The sequence below is a fragment of the Syngnathus scovelli genome, chromosome 7 (assembly GCF_024217435.2).
Source record: "Syngnathus scovelli strain Florida chromosome 7, RoL_Ssco_1.2, whole genome shotgun sequence".
In the NCBI taxonomy this organism is placed as follows: Eukaryota; Metazoa; Chordata; class Actinopteri; order Syngnathiformes; family Syngnathidae; genus Syngnathus; species Syngnathus scovelli.
This window is the reverse complement of record NC_090853.1, coordinates 6,532,143-6,554,347: the sequence shown is the minus strand read 5'-3', so window position 1 is coordinate 6,554,347 and position 22,205 is coordinate 6,532,143. Positions and strand designations below refer to the sequence as shown.

Here is a 22,205-nt window from a genome sequence, read left to right as displayed (position 1 = left end):
GACACGGCTGCTGTAGTGGCTCAATATTGGTCCACATATAAGGCGCACCTGATTATAAGGTGCACTGTCGGCTTTTGAGAAAATTTGAGGTTTTTAGGTGCGCCTTATAGTGCGGAAAATACGGTAGTTCACATGGAAGCATAGAGGGTCAGTAGGGAGTGTTTGTGGAATCAATGGACTTTAATTGAACTGATATGGTGAGTGAACAATTACAACAACCCATACCATGTCTCTTATTCGCAACAAATGACAGCCTCAGTTTAAACCCCAAAACAAACGATCCGCTTTGCTCTCCTCGTTTCTTAAACCATTTTCTTGACTGTCAAATTGGGTCCCTTTGAAATGTGTATTTTGGCATTTCTGTCGAGTGACCCTCAAAAATTCCATTTATATCGTTCCCATTCCTGTCTAATATTTTTGTGCCGCAGCAAAGAACAATTACCACCTGCCACAACAGTCAGCAAACCAAACGCCATATCTTGAGACTTTTCTCTGAGTAGAAGCTTGTGTGAGTGCTTGGGAGAAAACAGCAAAAGAAATATGGTGAAAGGTCAAAATTGTCTTTTCTGGCTCCCAGTTGATTTGCCTACCCACTCGGGAATTGAGGCAACAAACACTGTTCTTTGAGTGACTCACCATGCTTGAAAAGGCGATTAAATTCTGTCTTTGCCCCTCTCCCCACTTGCCAAGTAAATGGGGCCACCTCCCTACAGATCCACTACATGAAATGACCTGTGGCGAGGACATCATCGCTTCTATTTTCTAGTTGGCAGGAGGCCATATTTTAATATTAAGATCGACGCATTCTCTTTTGCAATCATGTCGTTTTGAAATGTATTTTTGAAATGTCGTAGTTATTGCGCTAATGCACAAGCAGCAGGCACATCTCTTGACTATTATTTATTATCCCCACGAGTATCATACAGCACTGAATGACTGGTGACTGCTGTTATCAAGTTGTCCTTTTTCCTCCTCTTATTTTAAAATTGGTCATCCTCCTCAAAGGAAGAGGGCATTTTCAAGATACCCTGCAGATTGCTTATTTCACGGCCCATGTGCATAGTTTGACACAAGCCCTCTATCTGTAGCGGCCTCCTTGCTAAAATACAAACACTGTCTGGCCCTATACTCAAAATCATTTCTTTCATGATCACGCTATTGCCACCATAAAAAAATCTGCACATGCCTGAAATGGCATCTCAACATTTCGCTGTATTTTTGATAACGTATCTGACTAAAAGCTCTTAGCCTGTACATACTTTTGAAATCTGATATCAATAGAAACGCCATAACAATTATTCTTTCACAAGTACATCATCTATATTTTTTTAATGGGATAAGATAAATGAAATGACGTAACACGCAAATATTAAATACATTAATCTGACTGTGTAAAATTGGATTGCGTATTAAAAATTGTCTGACAATATTAACATGGAGATGTGAGGAGCGGCAGAAACAGGCACTTGCCAATTACAAGCCTCCTCAAACCAGTTAGTGAGAGATTGATTGCACAATCTGCGCCCACTTTGCATCTCATCCATAATTTTGAATTGGAAAATTTGGACATTTTGGGGGATTTAAAAAGACTGTCAAATTCGATAACTAATTTTAAAAAGAATATTAATGAATCATTATTTATGTTTTACTTTTCATGGTGCTGCAAAAGCAATGCCCCCACCACCCCTCGTTTTTTCTCGCACTGCTCCCATCCCTGTTTGGAGGTCAATCTCATTGTAGCTGTTGGTCACACTTCAGAATCAGCATTCAGCCTGATAATTGATTCATCATCAGCAACCCTTTGAAAAATAAAACAGCCCTCCTGATTGCAAATGTTCTTTACGCCCATTTTATCTGTCTTACATCAATGTACAGCTCATCCTTACAAATTACACTGTAAGCAGTTGAGATGAATTGTCTGTGCAAGAAAATGACACGCTTCAATAAGATGATTGCAGAGTGAGGAAGGCTTGATGCGGATCTGTGACCTAAATAATGCAATATTTTGGCATTCTAATAGAAATAAAATAGAATAATTTTTTTTTAAAAATATGTACACAATTTTGTGTGATCTGAAAAAGAATATAACACTTAACTGTTATTTTCTTTAGAGCTAGAAATTAATGTAGTGACTGTTTGGTATTTAAGTGCTTTATGGCTTTTATGAGCGTGTAAAACTACTGCACACCATTTTCACTTCAGTCTCACCAAATTAAATTTAACATCAAAACACAGGTTCATTTGTTAATGGATGATGTCAAACAAGCAAAAGCACTGAAATTAATAATGTGACAACGTATCGGTGACACCATGTTTTGTTTACTGTTGTGATTGTGTAACCTAATTAATTTTGCCATGTTTGCAGACTTTATATAATGGGGAGGAAGTGTTTGAGCTGAGTCAATAAGTGGTTTCATTTGAGCACCCTGCCATAGCTAAATAATTACGCTAATTGCCACATGATTGAAAAAAATAATACAGAAAATTGATTTTATCGCTCGACACCTTTCACTTGAATTCATCCATTTCAATCAAGTTGTGGATAGCAAAAAGAGGTCTGTACATTGTAAAGGTTCAACAATTCTAAATCTTTCGTAAATCCTGTGAAAAATTGCAGAACGATGGAATCAGTCCCAGTTGACATTAAACGACCTCTCTCTCTACTTTTTTTTTCCCTTCTCCTACATGGTATTTAATTAAATCATTTTCACTCTGCTTCTGCCTCTGGGGTGGCACGTATTGGAAAGAAGGAACAAGAATGTAATCTTAGCTTATGCCTCATTTTGCCATTAACTGTAATTGGCTTCTAGTTCCATCTTGAGCAGCTTGAGGGGACAAACTTTGTTCCACAAGGAGAAAATTAGACAGATGCTTCGGTGTCTCCCCCTCCCTTTCCATCTGTCAAGCTTTCTTAAGTGCATTTGAATCATGACCGGACCATGGTGACGACCAGCCCGTCATTGGGTTCTCATGTGAGAGTTAAATAATTATTTTCGTCAATCCCTGCCGAGTATGACACAGGAGAATATGATTTGTAGCTCATCCAATGAGTGTGATCACACCATTTGTAACACGTCCCAGGTTCCCCAATGCTCATCACTGACAGTTTCTGCTTCCCAGGTACTAGCTCCCACAGTTGATGAGTCAGAAGAGGGGGCAGATTAATTTCTCCATTTCCGTTTGAGTCAGATCTTTGATACACTGCAAGTACATGTCAACCAGACCCACCGTCACCTCGAGGGAAGCTTTATTAGCACTACCACAAAATACTTTTGATTGTCCCTGTGGTAGTCGTAAAGATTTGGCATTTGATAAGAACTCTACAGTATGATCTTTATAATTATCTTCTACTCTCCTACTCTAATCTCATTGATTATTGTGGAAATGGTGAGAAATGGAAAGCGGCTTAATCCAAAAATACTTTTGTTTGATGTAACTAATTGATTTTTTTTAGCTCTGTGATTAGCAGCCGGTGACTCCAAAGTGTATCCCTAGATCTAAGATCACCCACGACCGTAATATATACATTTATTATTATTGTAATTAACATTATTAATGTTCTCTTTATAAATGTTACGGTACAGCACTAGATTTAATAGCGTGTTAAATAAAACAATGCATTCAGAGAGACAGAAAAGTCATTTCTTATCCTCTTGGGCAACCCACTGTTAAATAATTCCTTTTGAAACCCTATGCTACATTGAAACAGCATTATAGTGAATAATCATGTCATTCCATCTGCGCTGTACGCGTGCCATAATGTTGTATTTTAAAAAGCGGGGGGATTCTCCATTAGGGTCCCCTTGCACTGGCGGGTTTCAAATAACAGCAGAACGAGAGTTTGCCCTGCTGGGAATGGATTTTCTAAAATATAACCAGTGTTAAAATGTTTGATATATAAATTGCATCTCAAAAAGGAATGTTACTGTCTAGCTGCTACTACTTTGTTGTCTCATTTTCACATCTCTGCTTTTCTCCAATATGCCCAGAAAGTCTTTCATTCGTGCCAACTATAATTATGTCTCTTAATTACATAGTATTTACACAGACAGACATACATGATACATACAATGTGCATAATACAGGCAGGATAAAAATACAGCTTAGGCTACTTGGCTGCATTCAGGCATAAAGATGGCTGACATGATTTACTGCCATACAAATGAACATCACACTTCTGCACATTCAAACACACACACGTACATCTCGCACGAGAACTTCAAAACAGATACAATCAGCGAGATGTAGAAGGACTCCTTGTACATAATTTTTTGACCTAGAGTTGTGTACTGCTATTTCAAATGCGAATATCCCGGGGTGGGGAGGTGGGGGGCCGGGGGGGCTCACCTCACAACACGAGAGAGTCCTATCGATTTGTGGGTAATGCTAATGTACGGTTTGGGCTAGTGCTCTTCAGCTTTCACGCATTGCGGTCTAGGTCATTTATAGAACAGGCTTGGACAGCGATAGTGCTATGGATCTTTTCTTCCCTATGAAACAAGATATTGGTAGCCTAAGAGCCTGAGTCATATTTGAACATTTGCAGTAAACAAGTTGAAACAAAAAATAGGCTAATTGCATGTACCGTAATTGTCGGTCAATGATTTAATTAAATGCAATTGCATGTCTGCTTTTGACTTCAACTTTAATTGTAGATCATCAAGACTGTCACGACTGTGCAACAAATAACCATCCATCTATTTTCTACCACTTGATGATAACAGGTCTGTGCATACTGACTAACGTTGGGACTGTCTAATGAGCACTGAAGCATATGGATTTCAAAAGACTGACAAATGGTGAACTGTAACACTCAAACTGAAGTGCCACAGCGGCAAGAAATAATGTCGTATTGAAATTTTAAATATCGGGTCACCCAAATCTGTCTTCGCAAATGCAGTGCTGCGGCTTCAGGACTAAAACAATTCCCCAGTCTGCAAACTCCAAAATGTGGTTTATTTGTGCCATATTTGTTAAAAAAAAAAAAAAGATTTTGGAGTAGAATGGATCTGATTGTGATGCAATTACCTGCATCGTCTGTTATGTTAATATTGGAAGAATTTTAGTATTGACTATTGTGTTAGACAGTGTTTAATAAATGGGTAATAAAATCCTTCACATTATATAATTCAAACCTGCTCCATTAGTAAAACCTTGTTTTGCTGGGCAAAACCGAAAAGAATATTGAATCTAAATGACCGTGTAATCGTATGTATCAATTTATGGCAAGCGTATGCTTAACTGTTCCCTTTCAGGGCATTCCTGGAATTATCTTGAAAATTACACGCTCCGTTAGATTCTTATTTGCATTCCGGTAAAGAAATGCCGTCATAGATCAGAATCATGCAAAGAGACTATCAATCAAGACGGAAATGTGGAAAACAACATTTCCTGCACATACAGAGAGCAGACAAATCCAGTGACGATACGTAAACAGTAGTTCATGTTTGCACAAAAGATGACCTCAACAAAGACAATCATTGCAAGGAAAGATGAGAACCTTTCGCTGCACAGCTCTAACCTTGTCTTTAATGATAACACTTGACACGCCAATTTGTCTTTTCTATTGTCATTGCTCTATTTCCTGTCTCGTTAGGTTGACTGGACTAATTAAACAAGCATCTGATTAATGCTTCAGCAAACTCCGCTCATTACTCTGAAAAGGTGCCTCATTAGGTGGATTGTCATTATATTCTTGTAACGAGCAGGATTTTCAAAACATGCTCTCTCGAAAGATGCTTTCAAAGGTAACCATTGTTCTCAACTGTTGTCGGCCCGTGACCTACATTTCCCTGCTGCTAAATCACAACACAATTTTAGATATTTTTTTTAACTAATTGAGTCATCACATGGCCTGTGTTCCTGTTCTCTGTGGTTGTGCTGCACAACTTTCATATGTCATGTATTTATCGTGTTGCGTGCTAGCCTCAGGGGTCTTCTCTCTTTCTTGACAACCATGGAAGAGGCCGAGACTGTCTAATGGCTTTTGGCAGGGCATAAAATTGGTCAAATGGCAGATCAAAAGCGCAAAGCTGGAAGACGCTCAGTGACAATTTTGCATTTGATGAAATTAGAGCGCCAACACTGTAGCACAGGTGCATGTTTTGAAAGCTGCATTTCCTTCTTCTTTCCCCCAAGTGATGTCACACATTAGTTTTGGATTTGAGTGAGCTTTTTCTTTTGCAGTAGAATCAATAATTGCGCTTATGTTTCTTTTCTTTCTTGAAGTCTCTTGCACCGAGTACTACTCACATTTCTTGCTGGACACTTCTTCTTTTCCAGCACTAAGTCAATTTAATGCATCATGATTTTATCATCATCTAACGTACCTCATTAAGACTCACAAGAATTGAAATGTGCAGCAGAATGTTTGCAAACAGCACTAAACCGTCTGCTTAATTGATTTGAAAACGGCACGCTTAAATTTAAGTACCTCAGCTTTATAGCTCATCTTAGGCCCACTTACTACTCAACGTTTAATTGTTAAATGATGCGGATAAAAGGTGCAAATCTGTTTAAGAGGAGAAAGTAACACATTCAGGATACAGAAAGGCATAGTACTGCAAACATTTAAACCTGTTACATTTTTTCAAGCAATTTAAATTATAATGTTTGTATAGTCATTGCACAACATATATAATTTGTCATACGCAACGTCAGAATAGAAATCGTAGGTAAAGGGGCAGAAAACAGAAAGATGGATGATAGCGCACATGATGAAGGAAAGGTCACGAGAGCTGACAGTTGGTTGCACGCTAAACCCAAAGGGTTCAACTGCTGCACTAATGAATACCACAGAATTGATTTTATACTCTTAATAGACTATTTCTGGAATATATGACATTGGTCTGAAAGGCACAGATATTCAATTGAATATAGTTCTTTTTTTTTTTTCCCCCGTGAAATTATACACTTAATCATTAACGCTATCTTTCAGGCTCCATCTTGTCTCATTTAGGTGCTCAATTTACATAATTCAAAATGTCTAAAGATAGCCACGAAGTGTAAATAATGCAGAAAACCATTAAAGGAACCTCAAGCAAACATATAGAGGGAAAGAGAAAGATGTCAAGTGAGGATCTCTATTTTGAAATAAGCACGTGTGATTTTAGTTTCCTGAAAGGAGCCCATAAAGACCCCCCTGCTGAACCAACCAATAATGTTTCAAAGCGAGTAAATATACAATGACGCATGAGCGGCGCTTGGACAAGTCCAGCAAGGACCTACAATACGAAAATAGCTGCTTGACATTTATGCACTTTACTCTTAATACTGACTGACATCAATGCCTTTAGCAATTAAATGGCTATAACCGATGTAAAGAAAACAGGAAATGCAAATATGTAATTTAACCTGTGGCTGTTCTAAAGGCCTGCAAAGTGCAAAACATTTTGACCCCACCTTATACTCTTACAGTTGTTAACCTAATTTTCAGAAGCATCCTTGCCACATTAGTCACTGTATTTTTAGAATTATAAGCCTATAGAGTAAGTACGAGATGCTCCGGGCTGTAACACACTCACAACCCTAATGAGGGTCATAAACTAAACGCATGAGTCACATGTAGAGCTAATAGAAGAGCTCTACAAAAATGCAGTGACACAAACCACTTCAGTGCATCCCATTTGGCTTCACATGGGAATGTTTCTCATGCAATTCAATTCTACTTAAGAGGAATACTTTAAGGCTTCTTCAACTCAACAATGATACATTTACATTAATCTGTCAAAACAGAAAGGAACATCAAATGAAGGCCATATCCTGCATGAGCACTTGGGTGCTGTTAAATGCAAAATGTGAAACAAATTAAAAACATCTTTATACTGCAGAAAAGCAAAGACTATAAATTGAACGATCCCTTAAGTGACTCAAAGTGCTCAGCTGTTTTGAGCCTCGTGACCAGAACCGGCAGTGTAATACATCATCAGATTGTGCGAAATAGACCCAACGCCTGCTTGTAGCGTAGCGCAGCGCACATCCATAAAACACCGCATTACCATGATAGCATACTTGCCCAACCAAGTGTCAAGTGCATTTGGATTTGTCTGTATACATAATGACAAAAAGGCTAGAAGATGTATTGGTGTGTTTGATAGAGGTCCTAAGGTTCTTTGCGTGCACACACACGCTCACAAAAGCATTCAGCGTTTCCGTCTGAGTCACCCCAAACCATCTCCCGCTGGGCACCGCAGTCACACCTGACAGGCCACATCAGGCACAGGGACACTCATCCACCGATCCATCTACACGCACATTCCATTACAAATAAACAAGCGCTTGATTGTGCGCGTGTGTGCCCAGGTTTTCAAAAGAGGATTTGCGACAGACATGCATTCACAACACACACAAACACATTTTGTCTATAATCAATTGAAAGTCAACTGTACTCAACCGTATCAGGTGGGCAGAAACACAATGGTGATTTGCTTGTATAGCGTATACATTTTTCTAATGTATTTCTAGCCTCTGGGTGTGTGCCATATATAGATTATTCCATTTAAAGAGTACCGTATTTTCCGGTATAAGGCGCACCGGATTATAAGGCGCACCTTCAATGAATGGCCCATTTTAAAACTTTGTCCATATATAAGGCGCACCGAATTATAAGTCGCACCTTCAATGAATGGCCCATTTTAAAACTTTGTCCATATATAAGATTTATACATTTGGCCAGACTTTGGACACGCCTGCTGTAGTGGCTCAATATTGGTCCATATATAAGGCGCACCTGATTATAAGGCGCACTGTCGGCTTTTGAGAAAATTTGAGGTTTTTAGATGCGCCTTATACGGTAGGTCAAGTGAGTAGGAACTTTACTTCACTACGGTCATGTTCCTCTTGGTCAGGAACTGTCAGATGCTCAGCACATTTTGGGCAGGTGCATTGTGAAACAGTCACAAAAATCACGTTAAAGAAAATTTAGCAGGAAGAAGATAATTCTTATTTTAGGTTGGAATATTTTTTTCTGACACATCACGTTAAAGTAAAGTTAAAAAAGTGAGCCAAGACATCACGTGATGCAAACAAATGGTCAGCACCACTACCACCCGGAATTATTTCTCTTACCAAGTGTCACGCTCTCCAGACATTGCACATTTTGACAGAGTTGCCGATCACATCTTGGTCATTTGCAGTCAGGAAAAATGAAAAGCAACACAGCCAGCAGGAGCATTAACTCAGCAACGTCTGTGCCTCCTCCCTGCTGGCTGAGTGGGATGGGAGTGAAACACAAGTGGAAGAAAAGATAAGAGAGCCGAGCGACACAGAACAGACAAAGAAGCAAATATGAGCCGTGTGTGAGTCACTGTGCCAACAGATGAGCTGTGATTGTGTTGCTCTTCCCAATACACAAGAACGCATTCGAGTATGACAGCATAAACCAAAATACTCCGTATCGATGATGAATAAGCACGTTTTCATTTGGACAACTGCAATACTCGTGTTTTTGTCAGTGAAGTACAAAAGAGACTATAGGAGATCAACATATTGATCAAGAATAGTTTCACCGACATGAGTATTACAAGTTTTATTAAACACAGGTATACACGCCCATCTCTTTTTTTACTTCAGTACATTCAGACAAGCAAGCTTGGCATGGGAACGCTGGGTTATCAAATATGTAGAACATACACAGCAGGGAGGAGGCAAGAGAGAAGCTTGTTAGGGCATCAAAGTGAGTGAGGAAGAAGGTTGATGACAACTAAAATTTGAAATGTATCTCAAGTTTCGGAAATAGATGAATCTGTGAAAATGGGGTGCAAGATTTACGTGTTGGGTTCAAAAGCCCCTCACATGTATTTATTTATATTTCAAGTTTGGTTGATTTTTTGTAGTGTTGACGAGTTTTGAGCATTTCTCACGTCATCGGTGGTGAAGGTAGCATCAAATATTAAATCTAAATTCATGTAATGAAATGTTGTCCACTTCATGCTTGGGCATTTTTAATCTTATGACCATCATAGGAAGGTGCACGTCCACAGATTGTGTTGCCACTTACATTTTATCGGACCTCGCAACCATTCAAGCATGTGCTGTCATCTCTGATTTGGCCGAGAAATCAAAAAGTTGCCCGAGGCAATGCTTGAAATTTTTTAGAAGTTTGCCCATGTTACCTAAGGTTCTTCTGTAAATAAATATGTGTCCAGGCACAGCAGGCCTATATTCCACATCAGTGGCTAAAAAAAAAAGCCAGAAGCAGTGGTGCCTATGGGCAAAGAGAACAACACACACTCTGTGGACCATGGTAATGGGTAGTAAATGTCAGCGCGTCGCTCACCGCCTCTCCACCTATCGTTCATCTTTTTGATCCTCTTGATCCGTTCTTTCACTGTAACACATTGTTTCTATTTTATAATGTCCTTTGCTATTTTTAACAAGGCCTTGGTGGCACCATGGTTTGTGCAGATGGTTTGAAATTGAGAGGGGTTGGTTTAAATCCTGCTTCAGACAGATTTTCAATCCAACTTCATTTTTATCTAATACCTTTCATTTGTATATAAGAAATTATGTTCTTGTATTCAATTTAATTCTCACTCATTACACTTTGGTTAAAATGTTCACATTTCAGTACTTCATAGGCAATTTTTGCGGATTTTTTTTTTTTTTTAAAATATTGCACATTTTCTCCCTTCCTCACCAGTCCAGATGTCTTGTGACATTATTTCAGCCTAACACCTGAGACGTGGTTGGGCTGTCACACAGCTGTCATGTGTGAAAACTGGTGACGTAAATAAACACGTGTCAATACTGTAGGATTCACGTGGCTAAGTGATTTATTAACCTTGAATAACATTTGCTTATGTATATGGGCAGTGTGAAGAAGGAGATTGTGGATTTATCTGGTACTCTGACATAAGCGACCGTCGTGAACAACAATAAAGTTGTGTGATTTGATCTGGGCATAATGGTGATGGAGTGACGGACGGATGACAGAGTGATGGACTGACAATGACAGTTTTGGTTCGCCTTGAAATAATGACGGATAAAGGATGGGTTGCCCAATTTTGATTGTATTTGCTTCAGTGTCCAGAATGATGCTGTTGTCATTTTTTGGATATTCTTAATTAAAAACATGTCGGTCAGATTTAAAGAGATTTTAACAGACAGTTGTTTGCTGTACAAGCTTCTCACACATTTAAATGTTTTTTCTATCTTCTAGTGTGGTGTTTATACTGCCAATCAAATTAAAAAAAATTATTTTGTTGATGAAAACCGGGGAGCTAGGACTCAGGCTGTTAAATGCATAATGAACCATACAAAAAGATATTTTCTTTGAGGCTAGACTCAAATGTTTCTTATTTTGTCATGAATATTTTATGCAATTAGAGGAGGCATTAAAGCATGTAAAGAGTGAAAATAAACAGTTGGGTTTAGGAGAAAGGGAACATGGCGGCAAGAGTGTTTTGACGGATTTATGTTGAATATGACAAAATATAGGGCTTAAATGAGTCAGTTGATAATACAATCAGTTGAATACTGAACATGAAGAAAATGATAGAGCAGTTCCCACCAAGCGATTTAATTGTATAATAGTCGTTCCACTAAAAATGACGCACTGGGACTTTGTACTTTACATGAGACTCCACCTCACAGGCATTTGCATTTTTAATGTTAATTGGGCCGACATGGACAGTCAGTGGTGATCTAACATTGCTGTGGCTTGTTAAAAACATAGCAACCCCCCCAAAAAATTTTTGCCAGAAATAACATTTGATTTAAAAGTAGGCATGTTCATCGACAAAGACAAGCAAAATAATAATAATAATAATAAAAAGGTACTCACTGTTATTTGCATGTCTTGAAGCAGGAGAACTTTTGCATTTTGGGCTTTTTTGACTCTTGGTCACAGTTTATCCTCTTCTATTCCATGTTTCTGTCAAAAAGACACAAGAAGATTGGAGTTACGTGAATCTGCAATTCAATAACCAAACAATGTAAATGTCTTTTAGGTCATCAACGCGGGAAAACACAATGCTGTCGTCACTGTTTTCAGCGCTGCGCACCTTCACCGAGCTGTAAGTGAAATTATTGTTTTGTTATTGTGGTAAATTATTATCCATCCCACGCGGGTTACAAATGCTCAGTTTTTATGAGTCATGTTATTTTGTTGTCAGTAAGTGTCAAACATTATGATGTGCCAATGACTGTGTCACTCTACTTTCTATCAAAGTTACGGTTGCAGTTTGTTTTTTCTGTTTTACTATTGACAGCTGTGATTATATAAAACAATATCAAAAAGCTACTTATAACAATAACTGTGCAGTTGAATGTTTTTTATGGCTCAAAATATCAAAGTAAATCAAATGGCTCAAATATTATCCTCAATGGTATCTGCATGAATTCGTAAACAAAAACAAGAACCCCATTGTGAAGAAAAAAAAATCCCAAAATTATTCTCATTTGTAGAATGTCATTGTTATATTTGTATTCATTTTTCAATGCCCCACATTTCTTATTTTTTTCCTCTATAAAAAAAACATTGAAGGTCATCACACCCACTTCTGGGGTCACATTTTTTTCCACTCCCTTTTAACGCCTATCGCAAGTGTGTGAGTGGGGGGTGATTATAAGGCATAATAGTTGCAATCTATCACTCGGGCCTTGCCAGTGTCCCTCGGGGTGTCAAGTTAGGGAGTGAGGGAAAGGAAAATGAATCCTCAAGGACTTTTACATGCGACAGCTCAGACTGAGAGATACTAAATGAAGTGTCACTGAAACTAAGAGAAAACTGTCATAAATTTGATTAATTTCTCCTTTGGGCGGCACAGTGTGGTAGTGGTTAGCGCAACTGCCTCACAGTCAGAAGGTTCTGGATTTAAATCCATTTAAATCGTGGCTCTCGACTCTATGTGGAGTTGGCATGTTGGGTTTTCTCTGCTCAAAGTTTTCGTGTTCTGATGCACAAACGCAATGTGCACGTACCAACACCCCCCCCCCCCCCCCACACACACACACACTTGCAGACAGACACACTAATGATGAAATGTGATCTCCTTCACATCAGCTTGTCAGTAATTACAACCTGTCAGATACTCGAGACGCAGCGTGCGTGTAAACAGAGATAATATTATGTAAATCACATTGTCCTGCTTCTTATTTTACATGCAATAGGAGTTAGGTTTAGTCCCATAATGCTGTCTGTACAGGATGCTAATGTAACTCACTATGTAATTTGTGTCATAGTTATTCATGTTAGTTCATCCAATTTCCATCCATTTGCTATGTTGGATTTTTTTTTTTTTTTTTTTTTACGCTTTGGTCTTAGTGTAATAATTAGTGGTTTTTACATTTTCTTTACTGCCGGTATTTTTTTGCTGGTATTAAAAAACATTTTTATCCCACTTAACCTATCAGTTGTATGAACATGAGGCTTCTCCTCTAGTGTGATAATCACGTGCTGTCTTATCCTTTAGAAATGATTTTATCATGCCACAATGGAAAGTACGAAGTAAATGTTTCAGGGAAAATATTGAATAGAAATAGAAATCAAGAGAAAAGAATAGACCACTGGTTTTCCTAGAATGTGGTTATTTGTTTTTCTTGTCAAGGTTGGTTCCCTGCGCCTCCGAGAAAATTATTACGTAGGAATAAAACTGTTGAAAATGCGGCCTCGTCCCTCTCATAGGTATTTCCTCCAAACAAAACAATGATCCCTCTTGTATTCCTCACTGACAGGGGTGAGGGATTTTGTAGACCCAGCGATCACTTGAATGAACACCAAAGCACATTCACAGATGGGAATGCATGAAAAAAAAAGGTGAAATATGTAGGAAAAAAAAAAAACAAAAGGTGAGAAAAGAGGCTGAATGTGTGACAAAGCAAAGCAGGAGAGAGTGAGTCAGCAGCACCCGCTTTGGTGCACTCTCTCCCTCTCAAAGGACAGATGTTTCCCTGAGATTAAAATTCAAACTCAGGATTTATTCATCTGCATCATTGCCACCACCCATAGCAGGTGGTTTCACGCTTCCTCAACCTCCAGAAAAAGTTCCTTTTTCCCGCCGCTGTAATGTTCAGCCTGTCTCAGATTTAATGAATGACACTGATAAACCGGGTTTACGGGAGAGGTTATGAGGCTGTGCTAAATTTAGCTCTGTACAGCCCAAGTATTTATCAGAGTGTTTTCAGCCGTCACGCGCTATTCGTGGCTTTTCCATTTCATCATGAATGTTTAAACTGTGGAAATCCTTGCCAATGCCAGACCAGTCATCACTCATTCATAGCTGGCCGTTGGGGACATTGTTGTGAGTGGAAGGCAGCTGTAACATTAAACTGGCGTATTCAACTTGCGGCGGAGCACACGAGAGTAAATTAATTTGATTGAGCAAAGACTGATTTATATCAAGATTTTGCAATTACAGTCATCGTGACCGCAGTTCTTCATCTGTGTTTATTTATTTATCGGCCTTAATTACCTTCGGGCTTCAAGGTTACATTGTCCTTTTTCCAAACAGTACACTATAAATTACCGTGTGCACAGAGCAGCCACAACTTTGACCAGTGGCAGTTTGAGGAGGTTGAAAAATGAAGATGATTCTAAGATCGGCCCTTGGAAATAATTTCATTGAAGTAGTGCAACTTAAAGAATCTCTTGATTATGACCATCTGACTAATGAGAATCTGTCTCAGTTAAGTAAAAAATTCCCTAAAACTTCTAATGACCCATTTGTTAATTCACTGAGAGGTGGTATAGCCATTATCTTCTTAAAACTAAATGTTAAGCAGTCTTTCCATTAATTACACATGTACTGCCACTAATTAACAACTACCATAAGGATATTTAACCTTTAAAAGCGAGCTCTGTTTTACAATAATCCTCTGAGCTATTATTATACATATGGCATAAATGAGGCCCGGGCCTCAACCTTTTCACTGAGTCGCTGGTAATTGAGCTGTGAATAAAAGCACCTGGCCCATTTGCTCTTCATGTTCATTGTGAAGGTTAATTAAGTCCTCACTTCATGTTGGCGCCGTTTACGCTTTTGTCTGCGAGTCATACAGCCAATGGCTGCTGTCGATTGTGCAGCTTGATTATAAGACGATGCTGGTGTCGTTGTTGCAAATGTACTGTACATTCAGTTTTATGTTAAAGGTCAAGCGGGTGGACAAAGAAATATAATGCATTGTGTGAATGATATTTAGGCATCATATTGGAAGTGTCCATTTATTTTGCATAGAGCTTCTCATCCCGGGGTGATTGTAGCATTAAATTGGATTAGTTAAATTCATGTCCAGTATGCTGGCAGCAAATATGCTTTTTTTCTTTTGTACGACCCTTAATGAAAGAGTTCCATGAAAAATGCAATTTTTTTTCATAATACTGGAAAGCTTTTCTGACTTATTTCTTGTTTTTTTTTCTCACTTCATTCTTATTTTTAAGGTTAGGTGTTAGCTCACGTGGTTTCTGTCAACTACCATTATGACCAACATGCAAAGGAGAACTACCAACTAAAGGCTCAGCACTCGACCCATATCGAAAGACTCAAACTGTCTGTTGCCATCTGAACGCCATTTTTTTTCCAAACATTAACACTGGTTCTGTATTCAACCTGGGTCATCTGCTGCCTGTTGTAAAACAAGCCCCTTAGAACCTCATACAAGGACATTGGCTGCTTTTGGGCCAAACCTGCTGGTTTCCTCTCAGCAGTCAACTGAATCACAATCTGTCCCCAACACTGACCCCTCCCCTATGCTTTTCCTCACATCCATTAAACGGTGACAGTGGAATATGGATTAGCAGCTGTATGGAATATTTGTTCATCAACGTCATCATACAGAATGAGAAAGAAATATTATTACACAGTTACGTTTGGTGTCTATTTCCAAATGAATCCTTATGATAAGCACAGCCGCCATTGTGCAAATCAGTGCTGATACTAAGAAACCAACCAATCACTCTGACCACCATTAACCTTTTCATACACTTATAATGATCACATCCCATAATTATAAACATTCATTATGCTGAACACACAGGTGGGGAGAGAGCGCTAGCTGGAAATGTTAAACCAAAATACATGGAGAATAACTTAGCTGAGCAGGGGTTGTTGATTACACTGATTAACAAGAGTGTTATCTCTAATTGCTTCCAAGAATTGACTGTCTGCTGGTAAATATGGATTTTTATAATCACAGAGGCTCTCCATTGTTCAGTCATGTCAATGAATGTGTTGCGAGGATTTCAGCTCAATTGTGTGAAAATCCTGCTTTGTTATAATGACAACGAGTTGAAAAGCACTTTTACAAAAAGCGATGAGTTCACATTGATTATTCAGAGAATTGATTTTCTTGAACTTCATACACACTCCACTGGGTGACCAGGCTCGGAATTGTTTGAGTACTCTTCCTTAGCCACAGCTAGATTGGGGCTTTTCCAGCTGTTTTTTTTTTTTTTTCATGGGCATCTTGAATGTCCAAGAGTTGGCCGACTTTGCTGAGCAACATCAAGCATGACCACCCAGCATGTCTTGTTCCTTCTAACAGCAGGATCATGTCTGGTTTCAAGGATATCATTGCGATGGGAATTGGGGCTACTTGACCAAATCGACCACCATAAGTCTCGTTTTTGGCCAAAGAGGCAAGTTGTCGCCCACTTCTTTGCTGTGCCTTGGGCCTCTCTCCTGCCTTGATAAAGGGCTTGAAATGTTTGGCTGCTTTCTACTGGTGCTTGGCTTTGACGATGGCTGAACAGATGGAGTCAGCGACCGTCTTCAGAACCTGGCCGCGGTGCCAACGATAGCGAGCATCTCCCAGTGCTTTTGGACAGCAGCTGAGGGTGTGATCAAGCATATCGTAACAAGAACACAGGAAAAATGCAGGGCTCTCAGCTATTCCCCAGCAGTACGGGTTCGATGGAGTTGAGAGCACATAAATAAGTCCGAACATATTTGACATTTTCACATTTTTGTAAAAACACAAACATGTCCCAGTTCTCCCTCACATGCACACACATTTCATGAGCACTGACCAGAAGCCATCAGGTGAGATAGAAAGGAACACAAAGTTCCCTCTATGGATGGCTTGAAGGATGGCCATCTGTTATGAAATGTGTCCTCTTTTGCCTGTTTGTTGACTAGATAATTCCTGTGGGTGGAATAAGGTGTTAACCACTCACATGTCTGCAATTTTTTTTAATTTACACAGTTAAGTCAAATAACTTTCTCAAGTATCCATCAATTCCCTAACATGCAATCCCTTGCAAAGGTATTCAAACGGCAACATCAGTATTGAAACATGCTGCTGCCTTTTACATTGATTGCTAAATATTACATCATGTTTGATATTTTTCTGACAATTAAATTGACTACAAATGGTCTTTAGCAATGAAAAGATGTCCCATGAGTGAAGAGATGACCCTTGTTTAGGTTATGTTACTTTCATGACCGCTAGAGAAACAATTTCTCAAAATGTAAACTGCAGCTGGAGCATAGAAACTCGATCAAACCATCTTTTTATTTATTTATCGACTAATCCAGCGAATTCACAGGCCTGCAAGCACATTGCACTCTTTGCTCTTTTGATGTTCTATAAATATCTTTGCCATGACACAACCGCTCAAAATCGTGAGTGCATCCTTTCGTCTGTCTGACTTTTCCGCTCTCTCATGGTGTGTGTTCTTATTTGCATACGAACATTTTAAAATAGTCTGGCACTGACAAGATGTTGACTGTGAGTTCTACTTTATTGCGCATTCTATCTCTCTTGTGTTTCTTTTTTTAAACTCTCACTCAGATGTTCCGGCCTTTCATCTCCACTTTAATTGTCCTTCTATCTTTTTTCAAGAAAAGTGTGCAGTGGATTAGCTCTTGCCTCTAAAAAGCCTTTGGATTAAGAAGCGCACAGTACGAAGAGGGCGATGAGAGGAGGGACACGATTAAGAGGAAAACGGATAAAGGGGGAAATGTGCGTGTGTGTGTGTGTGTTCATATGTAAATACATAAATCACCCCCCCCAAAATGCAATTAGCATTGTAATTATTTACCGTCGCTGTGTTTGTCTTCTATTTGGGAATTGCAGTAGAAGAGATTGACTGTTGCTACGAGACTTAAGTTTCCTTCAGTTTGGAGCCTTCAGATCTTTTGCTGTTGTGCCGCCAACTCAAGTGCTTAAAACACAAGCACCGGTGAGCTTTTTGTTAAGGAAAAAAAAAAAAAAAAAGGTGACTGTTGCTACTAGTGTGGAGAAAGATAAGCACTTCAACACTTGTCAGTGGAACACTCATTCACATCTGTCATTGGTGGCTTTACACATTCACTCCTTTGGGAAGTCATATCAGGATATATAACCTGCCGTTGATCCATATTCTTTCTTTAAATAAATCAGCCGATCTGTCAAAAGCTCTGATTCGCAGTAAAACAAAACAAACCATGACATCTCATAATTATTGTATGTCACAATCATATAAAGCTGCATACAGACTGAACCGGTTAGCTTGATTTGGAGATGATGTGTACAATGGTGTGTACGTTTTTCCAAAACCTTTTAACCCGGATGTAAATGAACCCAAATTCGCAAAGAAATTAAAATGAATACTCCGGCTTTGCACTAATCCTATCTGCTTATGCTCTAACTCTCACGCTGCTACTTATTTTTAGACATTGCTTGTTGAGAGACATTTGTGCAATTTTTGATGGTCACTTTGGATGTTGGTTAAATCCTCTTAATAATCACTCCTCGCTGACGCTTGCTATGTCCTTGACAGTTAACAAGACAGTAATTGTAAAAGCTGGATTTGAGGGGTATCTTTTTCCTAAAATCATTAGTTGCTCGTAAATGTGAACTTCAAAACAAACATTATTTTAAGACAGGGTGTTGAGTAACAGACAGGAGATCTAAACATAGTATACTTCAATACATTACACAAATATGAAATATTTGTTGTCCTGACAGTTTCTTCTGAGGAGCTCAATGAGTTACTATTAATACAATATTTCATTGAATATAAAATGTCAATACATATATTTAATAGTTAATATAATATATATATATATTTTTTTTGGGGGGGGTCCGGGTCTTTATCTGGTGCCCTCGGGCATTCTAGAAGCGCCCCTGGCAGTAAAACATAAGTTCAAAAAATAAACAGTAAACAAGTGCATGTCCTCTGTATAGGTATGTTCGGGAATCCTACAATGTGACTCATGAAACTAATAATGGTACGTTATTCTTTACAATCGATTCATTTAAAGGTCATCTATTACGCGGCTCTTGTTTCAACAACTCGTGCGCGTCAAGGTGCGCGCGCACTTTTGGAGCCGTGACGCGTGCCCGAGGGTGCGTGTGGAGCTTGCTCGCGTGCACTTGGTGTGATGGTGAAACATCACTCGAGCAGCTAACACCGCCGGGCTCAGTTTTTTACGAGGCGGTGCGGGATTCACACTTTCTTGGACGCTCGGGGACGCGCATGTGGACCGGAGAGTGACCCGGGCACCGTCACGCTTTGCGCTCTCCGCTGTGCATTTTGGTCAATCTCGCGCTGGAAATATTCTCACAGTGGAGGACGGTTTGCCAATTCTGACACCATGACAGACGCAAAGTGCCTTCTAAAAACACCAAGGTAATGCAAATTCTTTTTTGGGGTTAAAATGAAAAACCATGCCAAAATGCAGATTATTAATTGTCACGACTTCCTCAGTGCAGTATTTTGTCGCATTAATGGTGTCATTCTAATTAACGACGCGATTGCGCCTAATTGCCGTATAAACTGAGGAAGTATTTTCCATCCCATTCTGTGCGCGTTGTGGCTTGTATGATGATGCAAAGTGTTCAAAAACAGCATCACCGGGGCACCTATGCTGTTAATAGAGCCTTAGATTCCATATTAACCTCATTTTCCGTCTCTGTGGTTTTAAAAAGGCTTGTGCCTGCGCGTGCTTGATTTGGTCATTTGAAAGGCTCCACTTTCATGCAGTGTGGCTGATTCAATTAGAGGAATAACATTTCAGCAGTCTCATGATAAGTTGTCTTTCTGAGACACAAATCTCCTGCCTGTGTTTTAAAACTGAGAACCAGGACTGACCTTGAAACAATTACTCAATTATGTCTTTCCCACCTTAAGTAGATAAATAAGCGGAATAAATAAACAAAAATACAAATAAATACATATTTTAAAAAAAATCATTAGAAAACAAGCAAGTGAAATGATGTTGAAGGATCATTAGGATGTTTTTTCTGTTTACCAATTGTTACCATGCAAAGTTCATAGGGCTCCATGGAAACTGCCCTATAGGAAAATGAGAAATTGACAGTCTCTCCTTGGCTTCTTGAAAGTCACACAAGGGTCAAAAGATGCAGTGCCCCTTCATAAAAATAGGAAAGGATGTCAGACCGACAGAACTAAGGAAATTATTAGATCTAATACAGATTAGAAAGAAATGAAACACATGATCTGTCCCTTCAATAATCTCCTGTGTACAGAATATCAACGCCAATGTGTTTTTGGCATGGCACGGGTTCCTAACATCAATCTGGGCAAAACCGTGCACGCTTGTTGTCAGGTGTTTTAATGCGCGCCTTGGAGATAGCACTTAATAGTCCATCAGATCCACTTATCTCCCGTACATGGTCAACTCTTGTCCCTCCATTCCCATCTTAGTCCCCAGACACCATTGTTTTCTCTGGGCAATGTTCATTAAGATCAAATGGGTGGTTAGTGATTGTCAGGCTTTTTAAAAGAAAATCTTATAATTAGCTTTGAAATATGTGAGGTACACAAACGGCACTCCTAATCTATTTCTTTGCGAAATCGATCCATGTCAGTGCCATTGAAAACAAGCTTTTGCTTGTTCTGTCAGCCATTTGACAGATAAAGTATTCCTGAGTCTTTCATTTTGGAGTCTATTGTATGTTTTGCCCCCACCCAGGACAAATCTTTGTCAGGCAAAGTGAGTGAGTAATTTGTCATTATGGGATATATGATGGAGAATTGACTTTTTAATTGCTTTTGTGCAAATAGCTGAGTCTTTGAAGTGCCTGCTCACTCATCAAATGTGAAATTACACAACCAAGTAAATCTGCCTATTTTTCAAAAAATGAATTATAACATCACAAGTCACGTTTTGCCTGCGTGTCCTATTTTATCCAGATACTACAGTGTTGTCATGCTGTGTTTTATGGTTAAACGATATATTTAATTTTTTTTACAGTATATATTACTTCCTTCCTGTAATGCCTTGGTATTGAGGGCCACAGTTGAGCTTCCATTTTCTGCTGCTTATTAAATGCCCGGAGAACAGTAAATAACAAGACAATAAGAGCAATCATGCGAGAGGTGTTGTCAGCCATAACTCATGCCCAGATATTTGCATGCAGACTCAGGGGTTCACTATTCATAATTGGCAAATTACATACTGTGCAAATTTATGGGGGGCTTGGTAATGAAGTCCTGCCTTCGCAAGTGAAAGTATAAGGAGAGGTATTTTGGTGTCAGTGTTTTGGACTTGCTTGGCTAGATAGTCCAATTACCTGTTTCAAGATTTTAAAACCAGCAAAATTTTCCATTAGAGGTGGGAGTTGTTTTATCTATTCTTGAGTCATCAGTGCTAATGATTACACTGATTACTCTGCCACTCAAGTCAGAACCAGACTAAACTGTCCTTGTGATCTAAGAACTATCAAATGCAAAAAAAAAAAAAAAAGTGTTGCGTATTTGTCGAGAATTTGAAGAAGAATGAATTTTTGTGTTTGTTGTCTTACAGGAACTTCCAATCATCTGCCATGTTTGAAGACTCGGAGTCTGTTGAGGTAGATGGAAGCAGCACAGAGAGCACAGTGGCCTCCACCATTAGTGCTTGTAAGAAGGTAAGCTAAGTCATGTATGATGTGTAATGATCATGTATCCTCATTTAAGTTTTTTTGTCTGCTGCATGGATTCTTCTGTGTATTCCAGTTTTGTGCAAGTTTTTATTTTTGGTGCGCGTGACCCTCTGGTGTTTAGCGCAATAAGAACGGCTGCCAGGGCTTCAGGTCCACAGAGTAGATTTATTGTCTTCTTCTTCCAGGAAGAAAAAGGGAGAACTAGAACAGATCATTGGTGCGGGGTGAACGCTGAATTGTTCTTTTATATTTTGTGTGGTGTGCAGTTATCCTCACACTGACTGTGCATATTTGCCTCTAACTCACAATCTTAACTGCCTTACCTGATTGTGCTATAAAGACACGAGGTGATGTCAGTCTCATTATAGGGCTACAGATTTTGAGCTGTGGCAGCATGA

General features: G+C 39.1%; 1 protein-coding gene and 1 long non-coding RNA gene across 5 annotated transcripts in view; one reads left to right on the top strand and one right to left on the bottom strand.

The window, feature by feature from the left end:
- Window positions 1-22,205, top strand: part of sphkap (SPHK1 interactor, AKAP domain containing) — a 43,440-nt gene that overhangs the window by 6,920 nt on the left and 14,315 nt on the right. For 3 of the 4 annotated variants that reach the window (XM_049725306.2, XM_049725305.2, XM_049725308.2), the window contains exons 2-3: window positions 11,949-12,014; window positions 21,690-21,792. In XM_049725306.2, coding sequence (XP_049581263.1) covers window positions 11,971-12,014; window positions 21,690-21,792 — 147 coding nt within the window. In that variant the 5' untranslated portion in view covers window positions 11,949-11,970. Of the gene's footprint in view, window positions 1-11,948; window positions 12,015-19,253; window positions 19,550-21,689; window positions 21,793-22,205 lie in introns of those variants that run through there. The other variant, XM_049725307.2, reaches the window with a different exon arrangement.
- Window positions 1-22,205, bottom strand: part of LOC125972047 (uncharacterized) — a 34,575-nt gene that overhangs the window by 5,690 nt on the left and 6,680 nt on the right. The window contains exons 3-4 of the long non-coding RNA XR_007482679.2: window positions 11,783-11,872; window positions 9,067-9,206 (exon numbers count right to left, since the gene is read on the bottom strand). This is a non-coding gene — a long non-coding RNA (uncharacterized lncRNA). The remainder of the gene's footprint in view (window positions 1-9,066; window positions 9,207-11,782; window positions 11,873-22,205) is intronic.